At 55.8% G+C, this 25,660-nt stretch overlaps 1 protein-coding gene across 16 annotated transcripts in view; it reads left to right on the plus strand.

Moving 5' to 3' along the window:
* The window catches only part of Rap1gap (RAP1 GTPase activating protein), a 25,345-nt gene extending 1,964 nt beyond the window's left edge, over positions 1 to 23,381 (plus strand). The window contains exons 1-24 of one of the 16 annotated variants that reach the window (XR_003710282.1): positions 2,006 to 2,089; positions 4,346 to 4,381; positions 5,026 to 5,073; positions 5,775 to 5,813; positions 6,151 to 6,336; positions 9,529 to 9,632; positions 9,860 to 9,938; positions 10,286 to 10,339; positions 11,140 to 11,223; positions 11,407 to 11,507; positions 11,631 to 11,760; positions 12,681 to 12,836; positions 13,138 to 13,209; positions 13,770 to 13,856; positions 14,140 to 14,277; positions 15,865 to 15,996; positions 17,859 to 17,936; positions 18,797 to 18,906; positions 19,563 to 19,676; positions 20,703 to 20,826; positions 21,448 to 21,550; positions 21,768 to 21,902; positions 22,066 to 22,106; positions 22,416 to 23,381. Coding sequence is in view for 12 of the 16 variants with exons in the window: in XM_028759652.1 (XP_028615485.1) it covers positions 2,015 to 2,089; positions 4,346 to 4,381; positions 5,026 to 5,073; positions 5,775 to 5,813; positions 6,151 to 6,336; positions 9,529 to 9,632; positions 9,860 to 9,938; positions 10,286 to 10,339; positions 11,140 to 11,223; positions 11,407 to 11,507; positions 11,631 to 11,760; positions 12,681 to 12,836; positions 13,138 to 13,209; positions 13,770 to 13,856; positions 14,140 to 14,277; positions 15,865 to 15,996; positions 17,859 to 17,936; positions 18,797 to 18,906; positions 19,563 to 19,676; positions 20,703 to 21,162 (2,283 nt within the window). In the remaining 4 variants the exon portion in view is untranslated. Of the gene's footprint in view, positions 1 to 1,940; positions 2,090 to 4,345; positions 4,382 to 5,025; positions 5,074 to 5,774; positions 5,814 to 6,150; positions 6,337 to 9,528; positions 9,633 to 9,859; positions 9,939 to 10,285; positions 10,340 to 11,139; positions 11,224 to 11,406; positions 11,508 to 11,630; positions 11,761 to 12,680; positions 12,837 to 13,137; positions 13,210 to 13,769; positions 13,857 to 14,139; positions 14,278 to 15,864; positions 15,997 to 17,858; positions 17,937 to 18,796; positions 18,907 to 19,562; positions 19,677 to 20,702; positions 21,252 to 21,447; positions 21,551 to 21,767; positions 21,903 to 22,065; positions 22,107 to 22,415 lie in introns of those variants that run through there. The other 15 variants (XR_003710284.1, XM_028759656.1, XM_028759655.1 and 12 more) reach the window with 15 other exon arrangements.
* Positions 23,382 to 25,660: the final 2,279 nt, after the last annotated feature.

The raw sequence follows: 25,660 nt of genomic DNA on the forward strand, positions 1-25,660 counted from the left end.
CCTTCTCCTTCTCCTTCTCCTTCTCCTTCTCCTTCTCCTTCTCCTTCTCCTTCTCCTTCCTCTTCCTCTTCCTCCTCCTCTTCCTCTCCCTCCTCTTCCTCTTCTTCCTCTCCCTCCTCTTCCTCTTCCTCTTCTTCCTCTCCCTCCTCCTCTTATTCTTATTTTCTTCCTCTTCTTCTCCTTTAGTTTTTCAAGACAAGGTTTCTCTGTGTAGCTCTGGCTGTCCTGGAACTCACTCTGTAGTCCAGGCTGGCCTCGAACTCACAGAGATCTGCCTGCCTATGTCTCCCGAGTGCTGGGATTACAGGCATGTATCACCATCACCTGGCTGAAAGTGTCTCCTCTATTTACCTTGCCAGCTTGTCACTGGGCAGCACCTTTGGAAGTGCTTTGGAAATAATCAGTCTTACTGTGTTCCCAGGGCTGGGCAAGGGTGGTATTTTCTTTTCTTTGGGGAGCCACATTTATATAGACACTGTAGGACTCAGGGACTGTAAAATCTGCATACATGTGCATACTTGGCCTACCTATACCCAGCCTAGGGGCCAGGCCACAGACAGACAGACAGACAGACAGACACAAGTATGTACATCTATCATGTATTCAGACTTGCTCATGAACACATGAAGGAAATAGAAAGTAAACACCCCTACCCACCCCTTCCTACGCACCTGCACTTCTTTTTTTAAAAATTTATTTACTTATTTTATTTATGAGTACACTGTAGCTGTCTTCAGACACAACAGAAGAGGGTATCGAATCTCATTAGGGATAGTTGTGAGCTACCATGTGGTTGCTGGGATTTGAACTCAGGACCTCTGGAAGAACAGTCAGTGCTCTTAACCGCTGAGCCATCTCTCCAGCCTTCACCTGCACTTCTATGCTACGGAAATGTAGTATGTCATGTAGAGTCAAGACTGGCCTTGGAGACGTACGCGTACACAGATAAGGACCTAGACACATGCACAGACGGCATCCACTACCTGGCCTACATATCGCTGGTGATTTGAGCAGCTTTGGCCTCCCCCAGGGCCACTGTGGGAAAGGATGCTCCTCTGGCTGCATCGTGATGGGTGCCCGGAAGTGTGCAGGCCTGGAAGTGGTTGCGTAAATCAATATTTGCTGTTGTTAATTATTAAAGCCAAAGCTACTTGGTGTCTGGAATGCACATCTCTGGTGTTCCTGCTGGCTCTCTGGGTCCAAGCCTGACCCTGGGCCAGGTCTGGGAGGGAAGGGAAAGTGCTGCTTGCCTTCCTTTCAGGAGCTCCCCGGCCCTGGGGACAGAGGGTAGCAGACTGCACTTCTGAGAAGTTGCAGGAGGTCTGGCCTCCCAGCTGGAGGACAACCCTGCCCCTGGAGCATCCAGACTTCTCCAGCATCTATCTGTCCCTGCTGCACAGTGGCTGTACCAGCCCAAGACACAAGGACAGCAGTGTTAAGTAGGGAGACTTCCGAGGCCTTGTAATTTACAGACGGCTAACTGGGCCAACTCTACAGTTCCACGTTCTTCCAGAGATCCCTGGATTTCTTAGCAGATAAACTATTGCACCTCTTAGAATATAGTCTTTCTATCTGTCTAGTGAAGACATTTGTACCTCCTTGGTTATGGTGATACGGTGAGACGTGCAAAGTGTCCAGCTAAGGAAGTGCTCAAGTAAAGCACCATCTCCGGGACTCTTGCATTCCCTGGGCACAGCTGTCTCAAGAACCTTGTCCTTGAAGCCCAGAGGCAGGGTCTCTGGTCTGGGAAGACACAGCTGCTAACAGAAGTGCCCTAGGCTTCTTGCGCGCAGGCGCAGTGTCCGGGCCGCTTGCCGGTCCGCCCCGGGAGTGGGCGTGGCCCACTGTCCCGCCCCTCCTCCGCGCCTCCCGCACCTGGCGCCCCGCCCCCCTCGGGCCCGGCGGCTGGGTGAGCCCAGAGAAGGCAGAGCCGCGGCGGGACAGGAGCGCGGAGCTCGGGCTACGGGGCCCCGGGCCGGGCCGGCTTATAGCGCCGCCGGGGCTGGGGCTCGGGATGGCGCAGCCGCGGCCCCCAGCGCCCCAAAGCCGTCCGCGGAGGGGCTCGTTGCCGGCGGGGGCCGGCTGGCAGGTGAGGACCCTGGCAGGGGCGGCCTGGCCGACTGGGGACCCAGGGCCATCACTCAGCCTGACTGCTGAGTCTGAGTCTGGCAGTCTGTGCCTGAGCCCCGGCACGGTGGGTGTATGTGTGTTTGGACTGACACCCGGACTACACGGAGCACCCCCGTCCTATGAGCAGTTTTCCACAGCTGCCCCTGGGTCAGATGTGGGGACACTGTGGCCGTGGGCTGCAGTGACACTGGGTGTGTGTGTAACTCTTGTTGGGACTGCCTGCTGCCTTCCCTCCATGGATGGAGCAGCGATATCACCGGGTAACTTTGTGGTGATTCTTCTCCAGGTGGGATGCCCAGCTTCTGGCCACACCACTCCCAGCCTTCCTTTGCCATGTGTCAGGGCGTCTGCTGTTGCCTGTGGGGCTGTAACTGTGGGTGTTACTTGTTGCGGTGTGTGTACACTCTGGGTGACAGTGCCATGTGTCAGTGTTTACGTGGTTGTGACTCTGGTGTAGCAGTGTGTGGGGCTTCATTGTGGCTGGCTGTTTGGTCACCTTAAGTGGGTCTCCTTTCTTCCTCAACCCATTGCTGGGTCTCTTTACAATGGGTAGGTCAGAGAGTGTCTGGCTGACCCTGAAAGGATGGTGGCACTGCTGTGACATGTCACATTGACAGCTGTGTTTGTCTTCCTGGACTATAGGTGTATGTCTATGCTGTCTGCCAAACTGTCAGTGCTATCTTTTCTAAACTCTGAGGTGTTGGGTGTGGCCACAGGTGCCCATGGCTCGGACTCCTGGGTACTACTGAAGTGGGCTTTACAGGTTAGGTCTTGTTTTGTAGGTAGGCTTCAGAGCGTGTGCACAAGGGCTTCATACTGTGCATATGTGGTGATGGGTGGTTCTGCTCAGGACCCCATGGGGTTTAACAAGCCTGGCAGTTGCCTGATTCCTCTTCCTTTGCTCAGAACTCCTATCTACAATATGGGATGCTGGCTTGGGTCTGTGGCACCACAGGCTTCGATCCTGGCATCGATGCCTGGGATTCTGTATCTGTTTCCCTGAGCACCTGGCTTGATCTTGCACGTGCCGGTGTGCAGTTACTGGGTGCAGGCCTGCATTGATGTGTGCACATGTATGAATATCAGGACTTGAGTGTGTGTTGTGTGTAACTCAGGACACCAACATGTATATGTGTGTGTTAGGCTATGTCTCTAAGAATCACTATGCAGACTCCATATGGATTTCTGTGTGCGTGTGTGTGTGTGCGAGCGCGTGCGCGTGCGTGCGTGTGTATGTGTCTTTCTTGATACACAAAAGGTATGCCTAGTGCCATGTTCAAATCACAGTGTGGAGGCCTCTGTGTGTCTCACAGACGGAGAGTATGTTTCCTGGATTCACAACCTTAGCACATGTGTGTGAGCCCAGATGGCCCCTCCTGTGCAGCAGGAACCACCTGAGTTGAACCTTGGAAGGGCTGGAGGAAAGGCTGTCCTGGAGACTCTGGGGGCTTCCCAGGCCCAGCCCCGAGTCGGCCAGCCTCCATCCGGTAGGGATGCTGCCTTCCAGGAAGACTCAGAAGGGAGTTGGTGCTGGAGAGGCCCATGCTGTCAAGCAGCTGCTAGACACTGTGTTAACCCTGTGTGTCCTCATTGGCCTTGGACAGGCTGGCTTGTGCATAGGGTGAGAGGGTGCATGTGAGACCATGCACAGGTGAAGGGACAATAGCAATCCAGCATTTCTCCCCCGAGAGTCCCAGCCTCCCATGCTTGTGGGAAAGACTGTCTGACTAGGGTATCAGTGAACTGGCTGCCTTCGTGGGTGATAGTGCCTGGTGGGGCTTGGCTCTAGGGCTGGATCTGGTGAGCTCTTGAGGGCCCGTATGCCAGTCCCACAACTGATATCATTGCATTGGCAGAGAGGAAGGTATCTCTTCCCCTAGACTAACAACAACCTCCTCTTTCCAGAAAGCAAACTGAGTTGGGGTGTCTGCCAGAGATCCAGGACCTGGGCTCTGGGTTCACATCACTAGGCATCTGGCCAAACTCTGGAGGGTCAGTTGTACAAAGCCCCTCCCACAAAGTCTTGGTTGCACCCTCTTGGTACCTCATGAGAGGACCAGGCAAGCTGGAGTGGTTCGAGACTGTCCCCGACTTGACAGTATCAGCCGCTCTTCCCTGGGGCTGACCTCTCTCCCGAGTGGTTCGAGACTGTCCCAGGCTTGACAGTATCAGCCGCTCTTCCCTGGGGCTGACCTCTCTCCCGTCTCTGTTGCAGAACACAGATCTGTTTGAGATGATTGAAAAGATGCAGGTAAGGGTGGGCCGGGGGAGCCCCAGGACCGCCAGGGCTAAAGGTGGGGGTCCCCTCTGCAGAGCCTTGAAGGACTAATGTTAGGCACCTGCCTCCTCTCTGATTGTGAACTCTGCTGGGCTCCCAGGATCCCCAGCAGGGTCCCCACATGTACATGCCTATCCAGTTCATCAGAGTCCTGGTAGGCTCCTCTGCAGGAACCCCATGCAGAACGGAGGAGGGGGCAGAAGGGATGGGGAGGCATTAATGAGCCAGGAAACCTGGGGTGCAGTCCTGACCCTTGCTTCACCCTTCCTCACCTTCCATCTCCCAGCCCTGGCCTGTTTATGGCATGGATGAATTCTCCCATGATGCATTAGCCCCCTCCCTACACACACACCACATGCCTGTACACCTCCCTGCCCCCACTCCCAGCAGCACGTGCGTTCCTGCACAGAGCCCCCGCCCCTCCCTGCTCCTGGACCTCCCTCAGCACATTACAGAGAGGATGCCAGAGGCCCAAGGACCCGACCCAGCCCGCACCTTGTTCTGCAAGTACCCCTACATACAGGAGTATCTCTCTTAGGGCTTTCCCTTCAGCCCAGGGAGGGCTCCTGGGGACAGGCATGGTGGAAGGGTAACAAACAGCATACCTTCTCTTGCAGGGAAGCAGGATGGATGAACAGCGATGCTCCTTCCCGCCACCCCTCAAGGTAGGTGACCAGGCCAGACTCTGGGACAGACACCCTACTGGGCTGGGTAGGGCTACTGGGTGCCAATATTGGGCCCTGGGTGAGCAGGGCAATTGGCCTGGGGAATTTAAGCAGCATGTACTTTGCCCTGACCCTGGCAAGCCCCTTCAAAGCCAGCTCTTTTCACTCTCCTGCATCACTGCAGGCACCTGTCCCCTCCAGGCCACCCAGGACTAAAGCTGGCGCCCTTGTTGCTGCAAGGGTGGCTTCAGTCACTTGGCTGTGTTTACTCACTGGCCTGTGAGCCCCTGCTCCACTCAGCTCTTGTCTGGGGCATAGGCCCTCGGATAGCCATGTACCTCCGATTCAGAATTCCCCCTAGAAGATGTGGCCAGACCTGGGGAAGATCAGGTGCTGGGCTATAAGACTGAAGCTTCATTCAAGGCTGGGGTCTCAGAGCTATCCTCAGACGGATGCCATCCAGGGGCTTGGTAGGAATGTCAGTTATAGGGCCCTGCTTGGATTACTGCCTCTGTGTGCATCTGAGCAAGACTCAGGAAGAAGGGAGCCTCCCTGGTCCCTGGAAGAAAGCTTCTGATGCTATCAGACTCAGGGACCCTCAGAGCAACCTGGAGTTGTGTGTGTGTGTGTGTGTATGTGTGTGTGCTAGAGAAAGATGAAGCCCCACCTCAGCTGGTCCTTGGTTTGTTTATATTTTGCAGACGGAGGAGGACTACATTCCCTACCCAAGTGTCCATGAGGTACCAGCCTGAGCCCCACACTCACCCTTACCGTGGCCCTGGGAAGCCCTCATGAAAGACTGTCCCATTGGAGACCCACTTTCTGGTTCTGAGGTTCCAAGTTTCTTTGAATCTGAGGCCTCTGGGCCATACTCTCTTCCACCCCTCCCCCATCCTCTGCATAGCGCTGAGAGGTGTGAAACCAAGTGGGTTCCCCAGAGGGGTGGATGAGAGTCTAGGACCTCATAGCCCTGGGCTGTCCAGTAGTGCTTAATAGTCCTGGGTCTGAGTTGGGAGGATGCCCTGGGTCCCTTAATACGTGCTGTGTGGAGTAGCTCTCAGATGAGTCCCCCTCTAGGTTTTGGGGCGAGAAGGACCCTTCCCCCTCATCCTACTGCCCCAATTTGGGGGCTACTGGATTGAAGGCACCAACCATGAAATCAGTAGCATCCCTGAGACGGAGCCTCTACAGTCTCCCACCACCAAAGTCAAGCTGGAGTGCAACCCCACAGCCAGAATCTACCGGAAGCACTTTCTAGGCAAGGTGAGTGGCTGGCAGGGATGGGAGGCTGGGCCCCTGGGGGAGGGGAAGTAGCTAGGTAGGCATCTCAAAATTCTGAGTCTCTGGGAGCAACTGGGGCTTCATTCATTCTCTCCAGCAAACATTGCAAAAGGCAGTTGGGCATGGTTGTCAAGAGAAGAGCCGCCAACACGACTTGCACCTTAGCTGGGTTACCAGTTATGTGCCTGTTTCCCCATCTGTAAAAATGACAGTTATGATATCTGTCTCTCACATGGTTCCTGGGAAACCTTAGTGAGAAAATGCTAGTAGGAGATTTTGAGTGACAGCTGAAACTAAGTGTTTTTCATGTGAGCAAATAATGAGCACCAGCTGTATGCCTGGTCTTGCTTGAGTGCCAGCTGTATGCCTGGTCTTACCCTGGGCACCAGCTATGGGGGGCAGCAAACAAAATCTTTCCAGACCTGGCCCTCGGCAGTCAGAGTATGCTGAGAAGACACAGGGGTGTCATGGCTTGACTAGATCTGGGGTCACCATGGCCTCAGAGCAGACACTCAGTGACACTCTGTTGAGTGCTGGCTGAGCAAGGCATAACTCTCCAAAGTTATCAAGTGTGAGCCAGATACGGTGATGCTTGCCCGTCATCACAGCACTTGGCAAACCGAGGCAGGAGGATCACCAGAAGTTCAAGGCCTACCTGGGCCACAGAGTAAGACCTTGTTTCACAGAAACAAAAAGAGAGAAATGACTGGGTGAGAGTTGAGAGAAGCCCTGTGCTGACACCCTAATTCCACACGGTGTGGCGTCAGTGTGCTCTGAAAACAGAAGAGTTATCTCGTGGGCTCGGAGGCCTCAGGGCCTGAATGCCAGTGGGGGCTCTGTCTGTTGATCTTTCCTATTATCTTGGGTGTTTTATTTAACCTTCTTGAACTGCTTCCTTATCTGTAAAATACGGGGTAAGACAAGTGCATGGGGAACGCGTAATAAACACATGGCTGGCAGTAGCTGCCGCCACACCTGCCTGCCCCGCCGTGAGAGCAAGGCTCGCTTGTTCTTAGGGAAGAGGAAGCTGACACTGGTGTGGTGACTCGGGCAAGATCAGTTATTGAGCCTTCCACTAAGATGCCCCGGGAGATGGGGATGGAAGCCAGGGAGTGGAGGATGTGTGTGTGTGCACATGTGCACATAAGGGCAGAAGTGGGGGGGTACCCTGGCAGGATTGGGAAGCTATGTGGTCTCAGTGTAGACCCAGGGCACCAGTTTACCCTTAGGAAATACCAGTGCTATCTGGTTTGGGGTTGGGTGGGGCAATTCACTGTGCCACTGACTAACCCAGCAGGTCCCAGTTCCATCCTTTGCCTGGGGACAGACCCAGAACATAGCATGGGATTCTACCTCCTGACTGAGCCTGCGGTAGAGGAAGGGAGGTCTTCATCCCAAGTGCCCACTGTCCAGTGCTCTCGGCTGTGTCTGGGAGTCACGACTGTGAGCCTGGCACATAGTTGGCACTCTTAAGCTTGCTAAAGGAGTCACGGTACTAGGTGGAAAGGGGGCCTTCAGTACAGCAGACACTAAGGTGCAGGTGGAGGTGCTCGGAGGTGTGGTGACCGGGGTCAGGTCAATGGGATGGGGGAGGGGTAGATGGGAAAGCAGTGCCCAGAGCAGGAACCACATCATGGCAGGAAGAGTCAGTGATGGTGACCTTAGGCACCGATTTCAGGAGAACCTGAGCCCGCCTTCCACTTTGACTCTAGGGCCCCTCTGCCCTTGTCAGGATCTCCTGGACCCTGGACTCCTGGCCAAGTACCTGTCTATGGACAGTCTGAGATGTTTGGGAGTTTTCTCCACCCTATACCCAGGCCAGGGGTTAGGGGAGCCCTGGACTAGATCCATTCATTGGTCCCTGAACTGTGAATTTGAGGGCACCCCCAGCCCCACCTCTTTCTACACCCTGCCTCCAAATGCAGTGTTCATGTTTAAACAAGACTCACTTCCAGGATGACTCTCAGGATGGGTGTGGCTGAACATCCACTCCCAGGCCTGGGCCAGCAGGGGGAGCCCAGGGCCGGGCTGGGGCTGGGGCTGGGGCTTCTCGCTCTGGGCTTAGGGATTTTCCCCCTTTAAAATGGTGCCGGGCCTGGGTATGCATAGAGGAGTGCCATTCCTGTCATAGGTATCCCTCATGCCCTGTGGACTGTCTTGCCAGCCCTGTGCCCTCTGCTCTAGGTGAGGCAGGAGGGCAGAAACCTGCCCGGTCAGTTAAGACGCTTCACTTCCTGTTTCTCACGGGCCCTGGCTTCAGGGGCCACTGAGCCACAACTGGGCAGTCAGCGGCTCGGCTCCTCTCTCTTTTCATTTCCGTTTCTTTTTAGCTAGCTGGCCTCCACCTCTCCCTCCTTTCCTACTCCCTTTATTCTGTGGAGGTCAGAAGGATGGAATGGGTCTTCTGGCTGTAGTTACAGGCCGTTGTGAGCCACCTGACATGCGTGTTAGAAACAGAAGTCTGCTACATGCTTTCGCCTGCCGAGGCATCCGGCCTTCATCCCATCATTCTCTTTTCCTAGTCTCCCTGTGTTGCTCAGGCTGGCCTTGAACTCAGGACCGCCTGCTTTGGCCTACCTAGGCTGGAAGGCCAGATATCCACAACCTCACCTGGCTAGTTGGCTTTTCTTATTGAGCGCTTGCTGAGTGCTCAGGAACAAGGACATACATACATACATACATACATACATACATATATGCATACATACATGCATACATACACATACATACATACACATACATGCATACATACGCATACATACACACACATACATACATACACATACATGCATATATACATGCATACATGCATACATACACATACATACATTCATACATACATGCATACATGCTTATACACATGTATGCATGTATGTGCATGTATGTATGCATGTGTGTGCTTATACATGTAAGTGTTTGGATGTGCATGTGGCTCCGACCTTGAGCCAGAGACAAGGTTCTGACAGACATTCTTGGACACCATGCCAGGCATGTTTCCTGGCTTGCCTGCCTTATTCAGATAGGTGGCCACCCTCCCGTCTAATAGACCAGGAAATTGAGGCCTGGAAAAGCAGGCATGTGTCTCAGCTGGTAAGGGGCGGAGCTAATGCAGAGACTGTTGTCTCCTCCCAAAGCCCAACACCTCATCTCCTTCTTCTGACCCTCCCTCCACAGGAACACTTCAATTACTATTCACTGGACACTGCTCTCGGCCACCTGGTTTTCTCGCTCAAGTATGATGTCATCGGAGATCAAGAGCACCTGCGGCTATTGCTTAGGTATGGGCAGTAGAGGGGGAAGCCCAAGACAGTAGGGAGGACCGAGGTCTAGAGCTCCAGTGCTTGGCTCACTGTACCTGCCTTCCTGATGGAGGCCCAGAGAGGACCAGGAATTTGCCTGAGGTCACACAGCAAGCTAGTGCCTTAGCCAGGCTTGGTGCCCCACTATCATCTTTGGTCCTCCTGAGATCTTCCCACTGTTCACTCTCTCACCTTTCTCCTCCCAGGACCAAGTGTCGGACCTACCATGATGTCATCCCCATCTCCTGCCTCACCGAGTTCCCCAACGTGGTCCAGATGGCAAAGGTGAGGCCATGAGCATCCTGGTGCCTGCATATGGCAGCCGCCTCTGTGGGCAGCCTCTTACCCGGTTCTGCCCAGTGTGCACACTGCTCTGGGTCGCCCTGGGTACTTGCAAGTGTGCTTCTAGTTCTCTTTACAGCACCCACAGATCTCAGGGGGCCCCAGTTCTCTGAGCTCCATTCTGAGCAGCAGCGAGGGCTCTTAGTCTTTTGTTAGCCTCCGCTGCCTCCAGCACAGCCCGTCCCCACTCCTTTCTGCCACTGTCATCCCTAGACTTGCGTACCAAGGCCCAGGAAGTCTCTCCCTTTCTCTCTGAGCCCGGCTCCCACCCCTCCTGTGCTCTCTTGCAGCTGGTATGTGAAGATGTCAATGTGGATCGATTCTACCCTGTGCTTTACCCTAAGGTACCTGACCTGGCTCCTTTACCAAGGGTGGGTGGCAGCTGTTGGAACTCTTGATGGCTGGGCATGTCCCCCAGGTCCTCTCGTTTGTCCCTGACAGCCCTACATCGCCCACAGTGTGTAACAGTGTCAGTGCTACCTAGGGAGCTTGCTAGGCTGGTCTGTGCTCTGGATTTCCTTTCCATGGTCCTCGCCTTCAGAGATCCAGGGCAACAGAACACCTACAGCTCCATAAGAGCCTCCTTATAGCTCACACACTTCAGCCTTTGCTGCTGGCTCTGCTGGCATCTGCGATGACCCTGAAATAGTAAGTCCTGGACGTCACGGCTTTAAAAGGTGCCGGGGGTTCCTGGCTGGATTTTTGATCAGGCTGAGATCCCATAAGGTGAAGGAAGGGGCATTGTAAATCAAGCCCCACGTCTTGGTTTCGGTGGGAGAAACAGGCTCAGAGTGAGGAGGGATACCCACTGAAGGCCTCAAGGCCAGCTGGTCAGACTTAGGGTGTCTAGGAGCATAAGGAGGTTTGCCCAAGTGTCAGGGAGTGAACTGGGCATTGCAGAGTAGATTGGGGTAGCCTTGGCCATGATAGGCAGGGCTCGAAGTAGAACTTGGAAATCCAGCAGGATGCGGACCACGGCCTAACCCTGGTCAGGCCTGCAGGCTGCTGACTTAACTGCTGAAGCCTCTGAAGCAAGGGATTGGGAAAGGGTGGGGCCTCTCCTTACAAGGATGGTGTGTGGTGCCTGGCACAGGGCGGCAGGCTCTGTGATACTCCCTGCATACACGACCCTCACTCTCCACAGGCCTCCAGACTCATCGTCACCTTTGACGAACATGTTATCAGCAATAACTTCAAGTTTGGAGTCATTTATCAGAAGCTCGGCCAGGTGTTTACCCTTCCCCTCCCCTGGCCTGGTGCAGCCCATCCCACCTCATCTTCAACTGTCGCCTGCCGGGGCACTCAGTTTCCCAGGAGCTTGGGGACTGCTCATGGCCACTATGGGAGGAAGTAGGGCTGAGGGAGGGCCACTCAGGAGCTGTAGCTTTGTGACCTTGCCCCTGTTCTCCAGACATCTGAGGAAGAACTATTCAGCACCAACGAGGAAAGTCCTGCCTTCGTGGAATTCCTTGAGTTTCTGGGCCAGAAAGTCAAATTGCAGGATTTCAAGGGGTAAGTCCCAGATGAAGAGCTGTTCCGACCATGTCCCTGAGCAGGGAGGGAGCCCCATCCTGGCCCCATGAAGGCCTGACTGGAGCTGGAGACTGAGCCATGGCCTTGGGGACCTGGGGACAGGTTCCGAGGAGGCCTGGACGTGACTCACGGGCAGACGGGGACCGAGTCGGTATACTGCAACTTCCGCAACAAGGAGATCATGTTTCACGTGTCCACCAAGCTGCCATACACAGAAGGGGACGCCCAGCAGGTAGCCTGGGTGCTCGTCTACCTGTGTCCTGCAGTCACCTGTGACCCCATCTACTGGTCTGTTTAGCATCTGTCACACCAGACTCAATGTGGCCCTGAGCTGCAGATAGAATTGACCTGTTCTCCCCGGGGCAGGCTGTAAGTGGGACGGGAGGGAGGGAAAGCCTTGGCTTCTACCTCTGAGATGATGGTGATGATGGCATCTATGGAGAATGTGACTACAGCACATTCTACGCAGCAGGGGCCCTGCCTGGGTGAGCTTGTTTTTTGGTGGGAAGCAAGAGACATGGTGGGGTCATGTGGGGGTCCCGAGACTGAGCAGAGCCAGGAGTTAGGAAGCGCTTTTCAGGTGAAGTGACAGGCTGTCAGGTTGCTAAGAGAACGAGGTGCAGAGTCCCACACAGAAAGGATGAGGAGTTCAGGCATGTTCTTAGACCCACACTGGAAGTTTGGTTCCCCTTGTCGGGCGCTTTCCCATCAGGCCATGCGCTTGACTCTGCTCCCCCCAGCCCAGACGCTAAAAGGTGCTAACAGAGGAAGGAGATGTTTTACTCTTACAGGGTTCTTTCTTTGATTTTCTGTTTTAGCAATACTGACTTCATTGTTCAGTGATGGACTCTGTCTGGGGCATGCCGAGATAGGTTTGGGATAGGGAAGGACTGAGAGATGGGACCTGGGTTGAAATCCCTGAGGGCATCAGGGGACCTTGGAGCCACTTGGCTTCCATTTTCTCACGTCAGAGGTTGCCAAGGAGACGGGCATCCTCTTAAGACAAGTTTTGCCATTTTTGGGGTGGGCAGGGAACACACATCCCTGGATGTGTCGTCTGCTTGCTCCATTCCCCCTCAGCCCTACACCCTCTGGGCACCCCTGCCCTGCACCCTCCAGCCAGGCTATGAAGGCCTGTGGCCCTGTGCTCAGTTGCAGCGGAAGCGGCATATCGGGAACGACATCGTCGCCGTGGTCTTCCAGGACGAAAACACACCCTTCGTGCCAGACATGATTGCATCCAACTTTCTGCATGCCTATGTGGTAGTGCAGGCAGAGGGGGGTGGCCCCGACGGCCCCCTCTACAAGGTGGGTAAACTGAAGCTTCCTAGGACTCACGGCTGTGAGGAGGACTCCTTCGAGAGCCACTTTCCTCCTGCTCTGCTCTGGTCTGGTCTGGTGTTACCCTGTTTCCTCAGCCTTTGCATCCGCATGAGGTCCCTGCACCAGTCCCACCCTGCAAACTCAGGGCAGTAAGCTGGAGGAGCTAAAATTCTCCCCCAAATTAAAAGGTCCCCAAACTGAACAGTCCCCGAGCCTCCCCACCCCATGGTGTAGGAGCTGATTTAGGGGTCTCTGACCCCACACACTCAGCTTCCCTTCCTTTCAGGTCTCAGTCACCGCTAGAGATGATGTGCCCTTTTTTGGGCCTCCCCTCCCAGATCCTGCCGTGTTCAGGAAGGTAAAAAGGCAACCCTCCCCCCGACACTCCCCCACACCCCCCCCCCCCCCGTCATGAGGGCAGGGCTGGAGTGGGAGGGGCTTGAGGGGGCCTCAGTCTTGCCCCAGGAGGACTTGAAGCCTCCCTCATTGTGTACTGGGGATCTAGGTTTCCTTCACCCTTCAGCTGTGCTACCTCTCTTTGTCTTGATAAAAGCTGTGACTTATTCTACAAGGTCACAGTGTAAGCTACAGGCTGTTTTACATTTTTCCTAGCTGACTGTGGCCTTTCATGTCTTCTCTTTGACAGCCTTTCCACTATGTTTGTGGGGGAGGGGCACACATGTCTCTGCCAGCCTCTCAGTAGACACATGGCAAACCTTGGTCTGACCCCTCCCTCCACTTACATGTTCTGCCAGGCCCTCCTGAGTTTGGGGGTGTCTATCAGGGGTACAGGGTCCCTCACAGGTGTCTGCTAGAGGGCTGACTCTGGGAGCTCCAGCCTGCCTCACCTCCCTCAGCCCCTTCCTCTAATGATCACCTGACCCTCTTCTCACTTCCTCCACACTGGGGGGATCCCAGGGGCCTGAGTTCCAGGAATTTCTGCTGACGAAGTTGATCAACGCTGAATACGCATGCTACAAAGCAGAGAAATTTGCCAAACTAGAGGTGAGAGTGGACTGGACGGATGGACACTCTCTCTGGAGGGAAAAGACTTGCTCGGACCGTGGCTTTGGGGGTGCTGACTGGGGAGGGCAAGTGAGAGGCAGTGGAAGGTAGTGTCCGAGAGGGGGTGGGAGGTGAAGATGCCAGGCAGGAGGGGGAGCTGGAGAATTGGGGAAGCCAGTGCAGCTACCTGAAAAGCTCCATACTTCACACGGGGAAAGTGAAGCCGGGATTGGAATTGCCAGGCGGGGGTTGATCTCTGGGGTTTCTCATGGCTGACCCGCAGGAGCGGACGCGTGCCGCCCTTCTAGAGACACTTTACGAGGAGCTCCATATCCACAGCCAGTCCATGATGGGCCTGGGCGGCGACGACGACAAGATGGAGAACGGCAGCGGTGGGGGTGGCTTCTTCGAGTCTTTCAAGGTGAGGGCTCGGGGCTCCACCCCGGTGGGCAAGGCTGATGGGGCAGGAGTGGGGTATGACAGCAAGAGGCAGCACAGCTGTGGATGGGCCTGGGTCTTAGTCCTAGAAGTAGGGTCTCAGGCGGGGCTGGTGGCTCTGTGAGGGACATGTGGCGGGAGGTGGGGTCTGGCTGAGGGCTTGTCTCTGCTTGGAAGTGTGGCTAGGGTTGAGGACATCGCTTGGTGGACCTAAGCTTTTGCTGCATGGAGATTTTGGAGATGTGCTCTATGCCTTGGATATACTGAGCCAGGAAGAAGGGGCTCTGGTTCAGGATGGGGTTCATGGCTAGAGGAGCTCCGGGTCTGTCTGGGAGCACCCACAAAGGTTGGAGTCCTCCAGACCAGCAAGGAGCCACTGGTGCCGTGGGCTGTGGCTGCCAGGTTTGAGCGGAGGAGGTCTGTCTTGCCTGAGTGATGTTACAGACCTCACCGTGTGACCCCCGTGGTACTTTGTGGTTTATCTAAGAGCACAGGTTCCCTGGGTTTACGTCTCAGCTCTGCTTACCAGCTCGCAGTCCCCACACCTCAGTTACCTGTCATGTAGGGAAATGGCGGTTCATAATAGCTCTCCACACACAAATGCTTTTGAATTATTTGCAAAGCAGTTAGGCGAGCATCCTGTGGATGTAAACTCTGCCCATCTAGCAAAGCAAGGACAATCTAGAGGTAGGCAGAAGAGGGGGGGGCTTCCACTTCCCTTTGGATAAGGCCTGGACTCACCCAGCTGCAGGGCAGTGTGCAGTGATTTCTCGGTTCTTCCTGGCCCACGGCGGAGAGGTGGGCTCACTCTTACCCAGGCTTAGCTACAGTGGGAACTGAGGGCTTGTATAGGAACATTGATCTACTAGTCCACAAAGGACACCAACCAGAGTCAGGGACCCATGGACTTGAACACAGGTCTAGTGTTTGCTTTGAGCAGGGTCCAGGGGTTTCTCATCTGGCTAGTGCCAAGTAGAGACCCTGGATTAGGTCATGTGTTCCTAAGGAAGCAGAGTCTGTGGGGAAAGGCATACGATCTGGCTCTGTCGGCCCCAGGCTCACCTCTGCCTATGGTTTTTCCTGGCTAAATCGGCCATTAGATAGTCCTACCTTGTCGACAGGCTTGGATGGCAGAGTTCATACAGTATCTGGCTGTAGAGGAAGCACTTATTCTAGCATGCTCTGGAAATGGACAGAAAGAGGGAGAGGAACACCGAGAGGGTCCTGGAGGGCCCCTGGGAGGGAAGGGGACCCTGAGAGGGTCCTGGAAGGCCCCTGGTGAGTACAGCCAACCACGCACGTGCTCAGTTATTTCCCCCACCCTCATGACATCCACATGAGATGCTCCGCTTGCTGGTGACACATGCAAGCCCGGCTGCTCTGAAGCTCACTGTTCTCCTGCCTCTTATGTGACACATGGGGAAGCTGATGCTTCAAAGGGTGGGGTGTCCTAGGGTCACCCAGAATAGCATTGGTGGCAAGGGCCAGATGCATGTATCCAGGAGGTTTCCCAAGGTTAAGAAGCCCCAGGAAACGCATGCCTTCTCTACATCCGCCTCTGCTCCCACAGAGGGTCATCCGGAGCCGGAGCCAGTCCATGGATGCCATGGGACTGAGCAACAAGAAACCCAACACCGTGTCGACTAGCCACAGTGGGAGCTTCACCCCCAACAACCCCGACCTGGCCAAGGCGGCTGGCATAGTGAGTGTCCCTAGACATTCCCTGACCCACCCTCCTTCCCAGGGCCCTTGGTGCTCCCTTCCTCCTGAGGCCTGGCCTTACCTCTTCCCACTGCCCTTCTGTTCATGTGCTCACCCTGGGCACTGGACTTGGTGTAGATACCGTTCTCCATGGCCAAGTGCCTCAGTCAGGGCCCTGGGATATACTCACCCCCCCTGGCCTTTTCCTCCTGGCCCTTTGTTTATTTGGGTGTGACTTTCTACAGCCTCTGTATCCCAGTCTTTACTGAATATCTGCTGTCTGTTGTGTGCTGGACACTGGGCTGCTGTGTGGGCATCTGCTGTCAAGCCTTAAGTCTCTGGAAGCACCTCTGTATGTGGGGCTGTGGGCATCCACTGTGTGTCAGGACCTGGGCTGTGACACATGTGTGGACATGTACTTTGTGAGCACCTACTGTGAGCCCAGCCCTGAGTTCTTGTGAGCACTTACTATGTGTCCCACCCTGAACTGCTGTGTGAGTACCTACTGTGTGTCAGGAATCGGGCTGCTGTGTGGGCATCTACTGTGTGTCAGGAATCAGGCTGCTGTGTAGGCATCAACTCTAAGCACCTTCTGTGTGCCCCAACCCTAGGCTGCTGTGTGAGTACCTACTGTGTGTCAGAAATCGGGCTGCTGTGTGAGCAAATGATGTGTGCTAAGCTCTGATTATCAGGGGTCACACATGCTGTCTCTCAGGACATATGTTGCTGTGTGGACATTCATTTCTTGTGTGGTACTCTGTGGCTGCAGCAGCCCGGACCTCAATGCCTGTGACTGCCTTTCGTGTGTCTGGAACTGGGCTTCTGTGTGGGCTTGCCTAAGTGAACCCCATCACTGATTACTGACTGTCTGCCAGGCTCTATGGGAGTCTGCTCTCCACACTCAGGGAATTCAAGACGCCTACATCATGACCTAGCTGCTTCACACCATCTAGTGGCCACCTCAGATACTGCATGGATTGGTCTGCCCCTCCCCCACTCCATTTGCCTTCTCATACATCCACCCGCTAACCCACCCATGTATCCATCTACCCATCCACCCACCTACGCATCTATCCATTTATCAGCCCATCCGACTGTCGATCCATCCATCCACCTGTCCACCTGTCCATCTGTCCAACCGTAATCCTCCCACTTACACATCCATCAGTCCATCCACCAGTCCGTCTACCCAGCCACCCATGCTTTGCTCGCTGCCTGCTGTATGCTGTTCCCTGTGCTCTGTGCTGTGAGACTGTGCATGTGGCAGGAGTCTTCTCTTCTCCCAACCATCTCTATGTGGTCTGGTCTGGCCAGGGGAGCAAGGTGAGGCCTTTGCTGTCCAGTGGTCACCAAGTCCATTGTCATCCAGGACCTGGCCCAACTTCTCCCCAACCCAGGTTCTCAGCCCCTCCCTTCCTGCCTGTGGGTGGCTGTGGAGGGGCCCCGGGTTAGGGTCAGGCCAGCAGCACCCGCCATGGCAGTAACCAGACCCATTTCTGTTTTTGTTTTCGCACGACTCTCCCTCTCTTCACGTGGCTTCCTTTTCCTGTTCTTCCTGTTTCCTCCTCCTTGTCTCTCCATCTGCCATTCCTCCCTTACCCTGTCTGCTTGTGCCCCCTCGGACTCCTCCTCCCCCCGGTTGCCTTTCTTGAACCCCCTTTCATTTACCTGCCTCCCTTGCCCCAATCTGTACCCCACCGGCCCTCCCTACACCCCTCGGTTCCTCTCTTCCCCGTGTCTTGTGCTCTTGCGGTACCCACCTGCCACTGCCTTTTCTGTTTCTCTTTCCCTCTTTCTCTTCATGTTCTTCCCCCCCCCCGACCCCCGCCCACCACTCTCTCTGTACCCCTCTGCCCTCGCCAGTCATTGCTTATTCCCGGGAAAAGCGCGAGTAGATTCGGACGCCGGGGCAGCGCCTTAGGCATAGGAGCTGTGGAAGAGGTTGTCATCCATCCAGGGGCCGCGGCTCCGGAGCTGCCTGCACGCGCTGTTCTCCGCTCGCTCTCAGGACGGAGGCCATATTGGGGACGTTGCCCCCTTCCCCAATCGTGCAGGGCAGAGTTCCACGGCTCTGGTGATACTGGGACCTGGGCCAGAGTCCCCAGGCCCTCACTAGGAGACTCTGGCCCTGGCCTAGCTCCTGGAACCCTGACTGGGTCCTTGCTGGGATCTGGTACTCAAAGACTCTCTGGCCAGCTGCACGTCTCCCAATATTGCCGGTTCTGCATGAAGCACCATCCCTCCCTTTCCCCGTGACCCCTCCTTCCCATGAGCTGCCTGCGGATCCTGTCCCTCCCGTCATGCCTCCTCAGGGCCCACTTCCTACCTCCCCATGCTTCTGAAGCCGGGCATCCCGCCATAGTGTGTGGAGAGAGGGATGTCCCCACTGGGGACACAGAGCCTCCCCAAGTAGTCTGAAGTCTGAGGGTGGGGGTGCCCTGGCAGGGGCTGGGGGTGCAGCACTGCTTTCTCACTACTACTTTTAGGCTACAGCTCCCATGAGGCCGAGGGGCAAAGGGCGTGGCCATCTGAGCATTTGTCCTTCTTTCTTCTGACCCCAGTGGCTGCCCTCTGCCTTTCTCGGACTAATGTCCAGCACAGCTCTGCCGCGTGTTCTCCGGAGCAGCCCTGGCCCTCTGTGGGCCTGCCCATCTATCAGGCAGCCCTCCGGAAAGCACACTTTCTTTCCTTTCTTGCTCATAACCTGTTGGCTTCTGGGCGCGGAGGCAGGGCCCCAGTGGGAGGTGGGGCCACTGGTGTCCCAAGGCAAATAGGCGCTGAGACAGAGTCTCTCCCCACAGTCCCTGATTGTCCCTGGAAAAAGCCCCACAAGGAAGAAGTCTGGTCCATTTGGCTCACGCCGCAGCAGTGCTATTGGCATCGAGAACATTCAGGAAGTGCAGGAGAAGAGGTGGGTGAGTGGGAGCCAGACCCACCAGGGAGCCCAGCGCGCTTCCCACCCTGACCGGTAGGGGTCGCCAGTGTGCTGCCCACTCTGACCTGTACTTGCCCTCTGCCTCATATCCATCCAGTGACAGCTGACACTTAGGAGGGAGGAGCCACTTCCATTTGACACTGAGCAGTTCCACTCGTTCCCTAGGGCCAGCATCTTACAGATCAGGTTCACATTCCTAGCAGGGGTGAGGAGGGAAAGCGGAGGGCAGCCTCTGTGAATACCTGTGGGCACGGCTGAGCCCAGAAAGCAGACAAGAGGTCCTTGCAGCTTCGTAGCCTTGGGCATGCCACTGTACTTCTCCGAGACTCATCACAGTGTGAAAAGTGAGATAGGAAAGCAGCCAGCAGCCTGGGGCCGTTGTACAGTCCCTGGCATGAGCACAAGGCAGCGGCCAGGAGACTCTCATACCTCCTAAACTCAGAGTATAAATCCTGAGTTCGAGGCCTGCTGTAACCAAGGCTGGCCATCGTTTAGGAGACCATTATAGGTAGAAGAAGGGCCAGCTAGCTAAAAAGCCCACAGGGATTGCCAAGGTTGGCCTCTAAAGCTACACCATGCCCATGACCACCCCTCACAGCCTGGGCCTCCTGCTGTCCCCGTGTGCCCCACAGGGAGAGCCCTCCAGCTGGCCAGAAGACTCCAGACAGCGGGCATGTCTCACAGGAGCCCAAGTCAGAGAATTCGTCCACTCAGAGCTCCCCAGAGATGCCCACGACCAAGAACAGGTAGGGCTCTGGGTGCACTGGGCTTGGCGGGGGAGGGCTCACTCTTTTTGTTCCTTGATGTCCTACTGAGCGCCTTGTGCATGCTGCGCCTATTCTGTGCTCTGGGACACAGCTGCAAGCTGTGTGCACACCCAGATGAGGAGCTGCTGGCCCGGTTAGCCCCCAACAAACCATACCTACAGTGTGTAGAGAGAGCTGGGGTGCAAGGAGGAAGTAGGGATACTAAGTGGGTGCAAGCCCCTCCCAGGCACGCCTGACAGATGGAAAGACCACAGGCAGCTGGAGCAGTGGGAACTGTGCCCATCGGGCAGTGGTGGGAACGAGGTCAGAGACGTGGGCAGAGACCTGTTCGTAGCTTGGGGGCTATGTGAGAGCTTTGCGTTTTATCTTAAATGGGATAAAAGTCTATGAAAAGAGCAATATTTTTAAACACGCCTTTAAGAGAGGCTGGCAGAGGCAGGGAGGCCTACAAAGGCTGCTGGTTCCTGACAGGGTGTCAGCCATTATGAGCTGGAGAGTCAGACTGCTGAACAGAGACAGAAAAGTGTGACAGGGACAAATCTGGATTGTGGAATTGTTGGAATAGGCGAGACTTTGGGCAGGAGACACAAAGACCCCGAGTGTGAGGGCTCCAGTCCCTGCTGTATGCTGAGCCAAGTGACCCAAGGCTGAGTCCCACACTCCTCCTGCCTCCAGGTCTGTGAGATGGGTCCCACAATAGCACGGTCTCAGGGGACCAAGGAGTGCTTACTAGAGTAAGCCATCGAGTTCCATGGCTACTGAGTGCCAACCCAAAGCATCCGACTTTCCCTGGGGGCAGCTGGGGAGCCCCGAGAGGGTGTTGGAGCATAGAGGGACCTGTCTGGATCCACAGAATGGGAAGGCCTTCACTGGGAGTCCATGGGGGCTAAGAGGCTGGACCAGCGGTAATGGTAGTCCCAGGGTGCTTGCCTGGCTCCAGGCCGAGCTTTCTTGGGGACTGTGGCGCAGTGCCCGTGGCTGATGGCTCGTGGCACTGTGTGGCAGAGTGGAATCGGCTGCCCAGAGAGCGGAAGTGCTGCAAGGCTTTTCCAGATCCTCATCCAGCGCCAGCAGCTTCACCAGCGTGGTGGAGGAGACAGAGGGCGTGGATGGGGAGGATACAGGCCTGGTGAGCTACCCAAGTGTTGAGGGCCCCATGGAGGTTGGACAGGGTTCTCTTAGGTCTCTGGAGGTGCTTTGGCTGAGGTGTTGGTGGCAAGGGTGTCTCAGCCTGCAGGAGATGCAGACAGATCTTAGCCTTCCGTGGCTCTCCCATGTTGTTCACAGAGACAGACCCCTGAGGGCCCAGGTGCTCCCCGCACCTTGTCTCTTACCTCTTCAGACACTCGGAGCTCCTCTGCCGTCCCTAACTGTGGTGGGCCTTTGCCCCTGCTGGTCTCAAGTTCCTGCCGACTCCTCCCTTGGCTGGGCTGACTTATCCCCTCCCTCTGGGCCTCACTTTTAGCACCTTGGCCATTATCCATCAAACACACTTCAGTGGGTACCTGCAACTGGCCTGTCCTGTCCCCTGGCAGACACAGGCCCTGCCTGCTGGCCTTCTAGAGTGGAGGTGCAGGGGTCTTCACAGTCTGTTGGCCTCTGAGACTTCAAGCTCCCGGAGCTCAGGCACCGGGTCTGTTCTGTCCTGAGACCCAGACCAGGAGGAACATCTGTAGATGTGTGTGTTGCCTGAACAAAGGATGGGGGTGGGGTGGGCTGTGGGCGGGGCTGACCTCCCCCCCCTCCCCAGGAGAGCGTGTCGTCCTCAGGAACGCCCCATAAGCGGGACTCCTTCCTCTACAGCACATGGCTGGACGACAGCGTGAGCACCACGAGCGGGGGCAGCTCCCCAGGTACCAGGCTAGCCATGCTGGGGGAGGGGTGGGGTTGAGTGTGTGAGCGTAGTGTGACAGCCTCTTACATGGGGCAGTGGTCCAGAAGATGGCATAGGATAGCTGGGGCGTGAGTTAAGGGTGAAGATCCCTAAGGGAGGGACCTGGCAGGGTGGGGGAACCCCAGTGCCAGCCACCCATCCATGCCTGCATCTCCTTGGTGCCTCCTCTCGGCCAGTGAGGTGGCTCCCTCCTGCCCCCCTTCCCAGGCCTCACACGGTCACCCCACCCAGACGCCGGCAAGTCGGGGGACCCTGCGTGTCCCGAGATCAAGATCCAACTGGAAACATCTGAGCAGCACACACCCCAGATGGTACAAGGGGACACCTCCTGGGAGAGGGTAGAGCTAGCTGGGGACAGGGACCCAGGGACCGATGGCTGGGATGCCCCAGTAGGCCAGAAGGACTGGACTCATCCAGTGACTTCTGGATTCCCGTGTCTCCTGCCCCCACCTCTGGCTGCATTTGTTCCCACAGGGCTGCTAGCTGCCACTTCATCAGCAGGCGGGACTAAGCAGGTCAGCTTGTACTTGCCTGGATCCTGTGGGGTGGAGGAGGGGACGAGAGCCCCCCGGGCTGGGAGGGACTCTCCAGCCTTGGTGGCTGTGGGCCTGGGCTAGTCTTGACACCCTTTGGCCTCCGGTTGCCTGTCTGTGCAGTGGGCACACAGTGCTGCCTCACCTCTGCCTATGAGTTGTTGGGGAGCTTGATTGAGCCAAAAGGAACTGGGCGAGCGTGGAACATGGGGACAGCTGGGGATGCCCATGGGATGGGAGGAGAGGCTGTTGCCATCTTCCTCTGAGTCTCTTGTCTCTGGCTCCCTGCAGACGCGGCCTCAGAAGCACAAGAAGATGCTGCACCACATCCAGGCAGCTGGTCCTCTGCCCCACAGCCACCCCAGCCCCTGGCGCCCCTCCCTCCAAGCCCTGGGCCCACCCATCTGGGCTGTCTCCGCAGGGCGGAGCCATCCAGAGCTCTCAGAATGGATGCTGCTGGCATCACTCCCCACCCCAGGCTGGAGCTCTGGGTGTGGGCAGGGACTGTGGCCCTGGATTGCCCTCCCTTGGGCCTCTGTCACACTGGGTTCCCCTCTGGAGCCATGGGGAACAGGGTAGGAAAAGGAGACGGAACGCTGTGCACACACACCCTGCCGCAGAAGCAGCAGGCGCAGGGTGTGCAAAGGAGTTCCAGGCAGAGCGTCTTGTCGGTTTCCGCTGTGGGACCTGGGCCAGGCACCCTCATTCTCTGGGCGTCTCTGCTGCAGATGGACAAGTGTATCACTGAAGACTGGTTCCAAGCACCTGCCCCAGAAGGGGGTCATTGTCCTAGGGACCGCCTATCATGCTGACTGCTTCCTGAAGCCCCAGGTGGGCTAAGAGGCCAGGGCTGCTGTACCCATCACCCAACCTGAGACCCCAGCTTTACCACAGAGCTGCCAACGTCCTTCCACTGTCTCCACACGATGGCCAAGTGTCCTCTCTTGGGAATAGCATCATCCCTGGCTCCTCACCCAGCACCCAGCTTAACCCTGCCACCCCACACTCCTGGGCGTACTGGGCTGAGGGGGTCTCAGCTGGTCTGGAGTCCAGATCTCACCATCCCCTGCCCACCACTGCTGTGGACGGGGCTGCCAGGCATAGCTGCTGTGAACCATGTCCTTGTGTGTATGTGTTCACTCTTAGGAGCCACGCCCACGGCGAGACTTCCAGCCCCAACACCTACTTTGGAAGCGCTGTGGCCACATGTATGTCAGTAAGGGTTGTACAAAATAAATTATATTTATCGCTATTGTACCCAGAGTTGAGAACAGCTTTGTGTAAACCCTGCCTAGACACACTCCAGATGGATGCCCAGGGGACCCAAGATAGAGAGTATAAACCTGTCCCCTTTGGTGCTGCTGAGTCTGGGGGTAGCTCCAAGGTCAGCAGGTCCCAGGGGCTGTGAACACCATCTGAGGCCTCCTCTCCCACCCCGTACCTACTACGTGGCCCTTCCCCATGGAGGAAGTGTGGCTTTGAAGTCCGCTGGGCACCATCTCCACTTGGTGGTAAGGGATTCCATCTCTCTCCTCTCAGAGGAGCAGGAAGAGCTTGTGACTTCACCAGAGACTGTGACCATCCAGTGAACTGGTTCACACCGTCACCAGACATAGAGTCTGGACAGCACACAACTGAAAATTGGCGCTCAACAGTTGTTTCCTCACCTCATGTCCCACAAACCCCAAGTTTCCCTTATGTGGCCACCAGGGGGCACCAAAGGATCACCATCAGGGACAGAGAAGAGGTCAAAGTCCCTGCCTCAGGAGCTGACAGTTTAGGGCCTCAGGCTTAAGGGTAAGAGGGTGGGGAGGTAGAGACTCTGGGGAGAGGGGCCTGTGTGTGTAGAGAGTGGAGAGCACCTCAAATTGGGAGGGGTCCAAAGTGAGGACAGTCATAACGGGGACACGGAGATAGGCTGGGGTGAGGCCAGAGACCACATGGTTTTGAAGGCCAAGGCCAGGGTCGACTTCACACAGATGGCAGTGGAGACACACTTAGAGCTGTGGTAACAGTTGATGGAGGACTGGTGGGCCCGGCTGGCCAGTGGAGTCATGGAGGATGAGTTCCTCTAGGGAGGAGCCATAGGAGACTTATGGGTGGAACAGTGGCCTTGGGGGTAAATAGCTAGTTGCACTCTGAGGGAGAAGCCACCTTAGCTTCCCTAGAACCTTGGTACCCCTACCTCAGTCTCACCTTCCTAGGAAGATGCTGAGATGTACCATGCCTTTCTTGACAGGGCCTTTATGTGACCCACAGACATCTCAGGCCACCCAGGGGCCATGACTCATACCCCAACTCCAGTCCTGACCAGCAGGGTTTGGCTCCAAGCTTCCCTGGCTCAGTCGTTCCGATTCCTAGGTCACCCCATCTTCCGCTAGTCAGCTCTGCAGTGCTTTCTGCTCCAGCTTAAGGCCTGCAGCCATGGCATCCAGCACAGAGCTTCCTGGGTGCTGGCTCTGAGTTCATTCTCCTAGTGATCTTGCCCCCTGTTCCTCTTCTGTGGTTCTTGGTAAGCTCAGGGAATGATGCCTCACGGTGGTCTTGATGCTGGAGCTGCGGGGGCTCAGATAATACTGGGCGGAGGTTGGAGGCAGGAGCAGAGACTGTATAGCCTTTGAACAAAGATAACCATGAAGAACCTTACTGCTAAGCCTTCAAATGATACAGTCAGACCTGTGTCCAGAGGACATTGTCCCACGGGCTGGCTCCATACAAGTATAGCTGGAGCTAGGTAGTGGTGGCACACACTTTTAATCCCAGCACTTGGAAGGCAGAGGCAGGGAGATATCTGTGGGTTCAAGGCCAGCCTAGTCTACAGAGAGAGCTCCAGGAAAGCCAGGGCTATCTATATAGAGAAACCCTGTCTCAACAAACAAAAGGGGGAGAGGAGGAGGAGGAAGAGAAGGAGAAGAAGAAGGAGAAGAAGAAAAGAAGGAGAAAGAAAAGAGGGGGAAGCCAGGCAGTGGTGGCGCATGCCTTTAATCCCAGCACTTGGGAGGCAGAAGCAGGCAGATTTCTGAGTTAGAGGCCAGCCTGGCCTACAGAGTGAGTTCCAGGACAGCCAGGGCTACACAGAGAAACCCTGTCTTGAAAAACCAAAAAAAAAAAAAAAAAAGAAAAGAAAAAGAAAGAGAAAGAGAAAGAAAGAGAGAGAAAGAGAGAGAAAGGGAGAGAAAGGGAGAAAAGAGGAGGAGGGGGAGAGGAGGAAGAAGAAGAAAAGAAGAAGAAGAAGAAAAAGAAGAAGAAGAAGAAGAGGAGGAGGAGGAGGAGGAAGAGGAGGAGGAGGAGGAGGAAGAAGAAGGTGGTGGTGGTGTTTAACTTTGGAAATGCTTCCCTAAACCTCACCACCACAGGCGTTTTGGCTGATCATCCGTTCATGGAGATTTGCTCAGTTGTGTATCCACTCCTCTGGATCTATCCCAGAGCTGAGCTGGAGCAGGAGGGCCCTGGGAAAAGCACAGGTGAGTAACTAGGAGAACAATCCCTGGCCAGCCCCCCCCACCCCACCCCCACCCCCTGCCTGGTTGGACCAG

The sequence above is a fragment of the Grammomys surdaster genome, unplaced genomic scaffold (genome assembly GCF_004785775.1).
Source record: "Grammomys surdaster isolate TR1022 unplaced genomic scaffold, NIH_TR_1.0 126313, whole genome shotgun sequence".
NCBI classification, from domain to species: Eukaryota; Metazoa; Chordata; class Mammalia; order Rodentia; family Muridae; genus Grammomys; species Grammomys surdaster.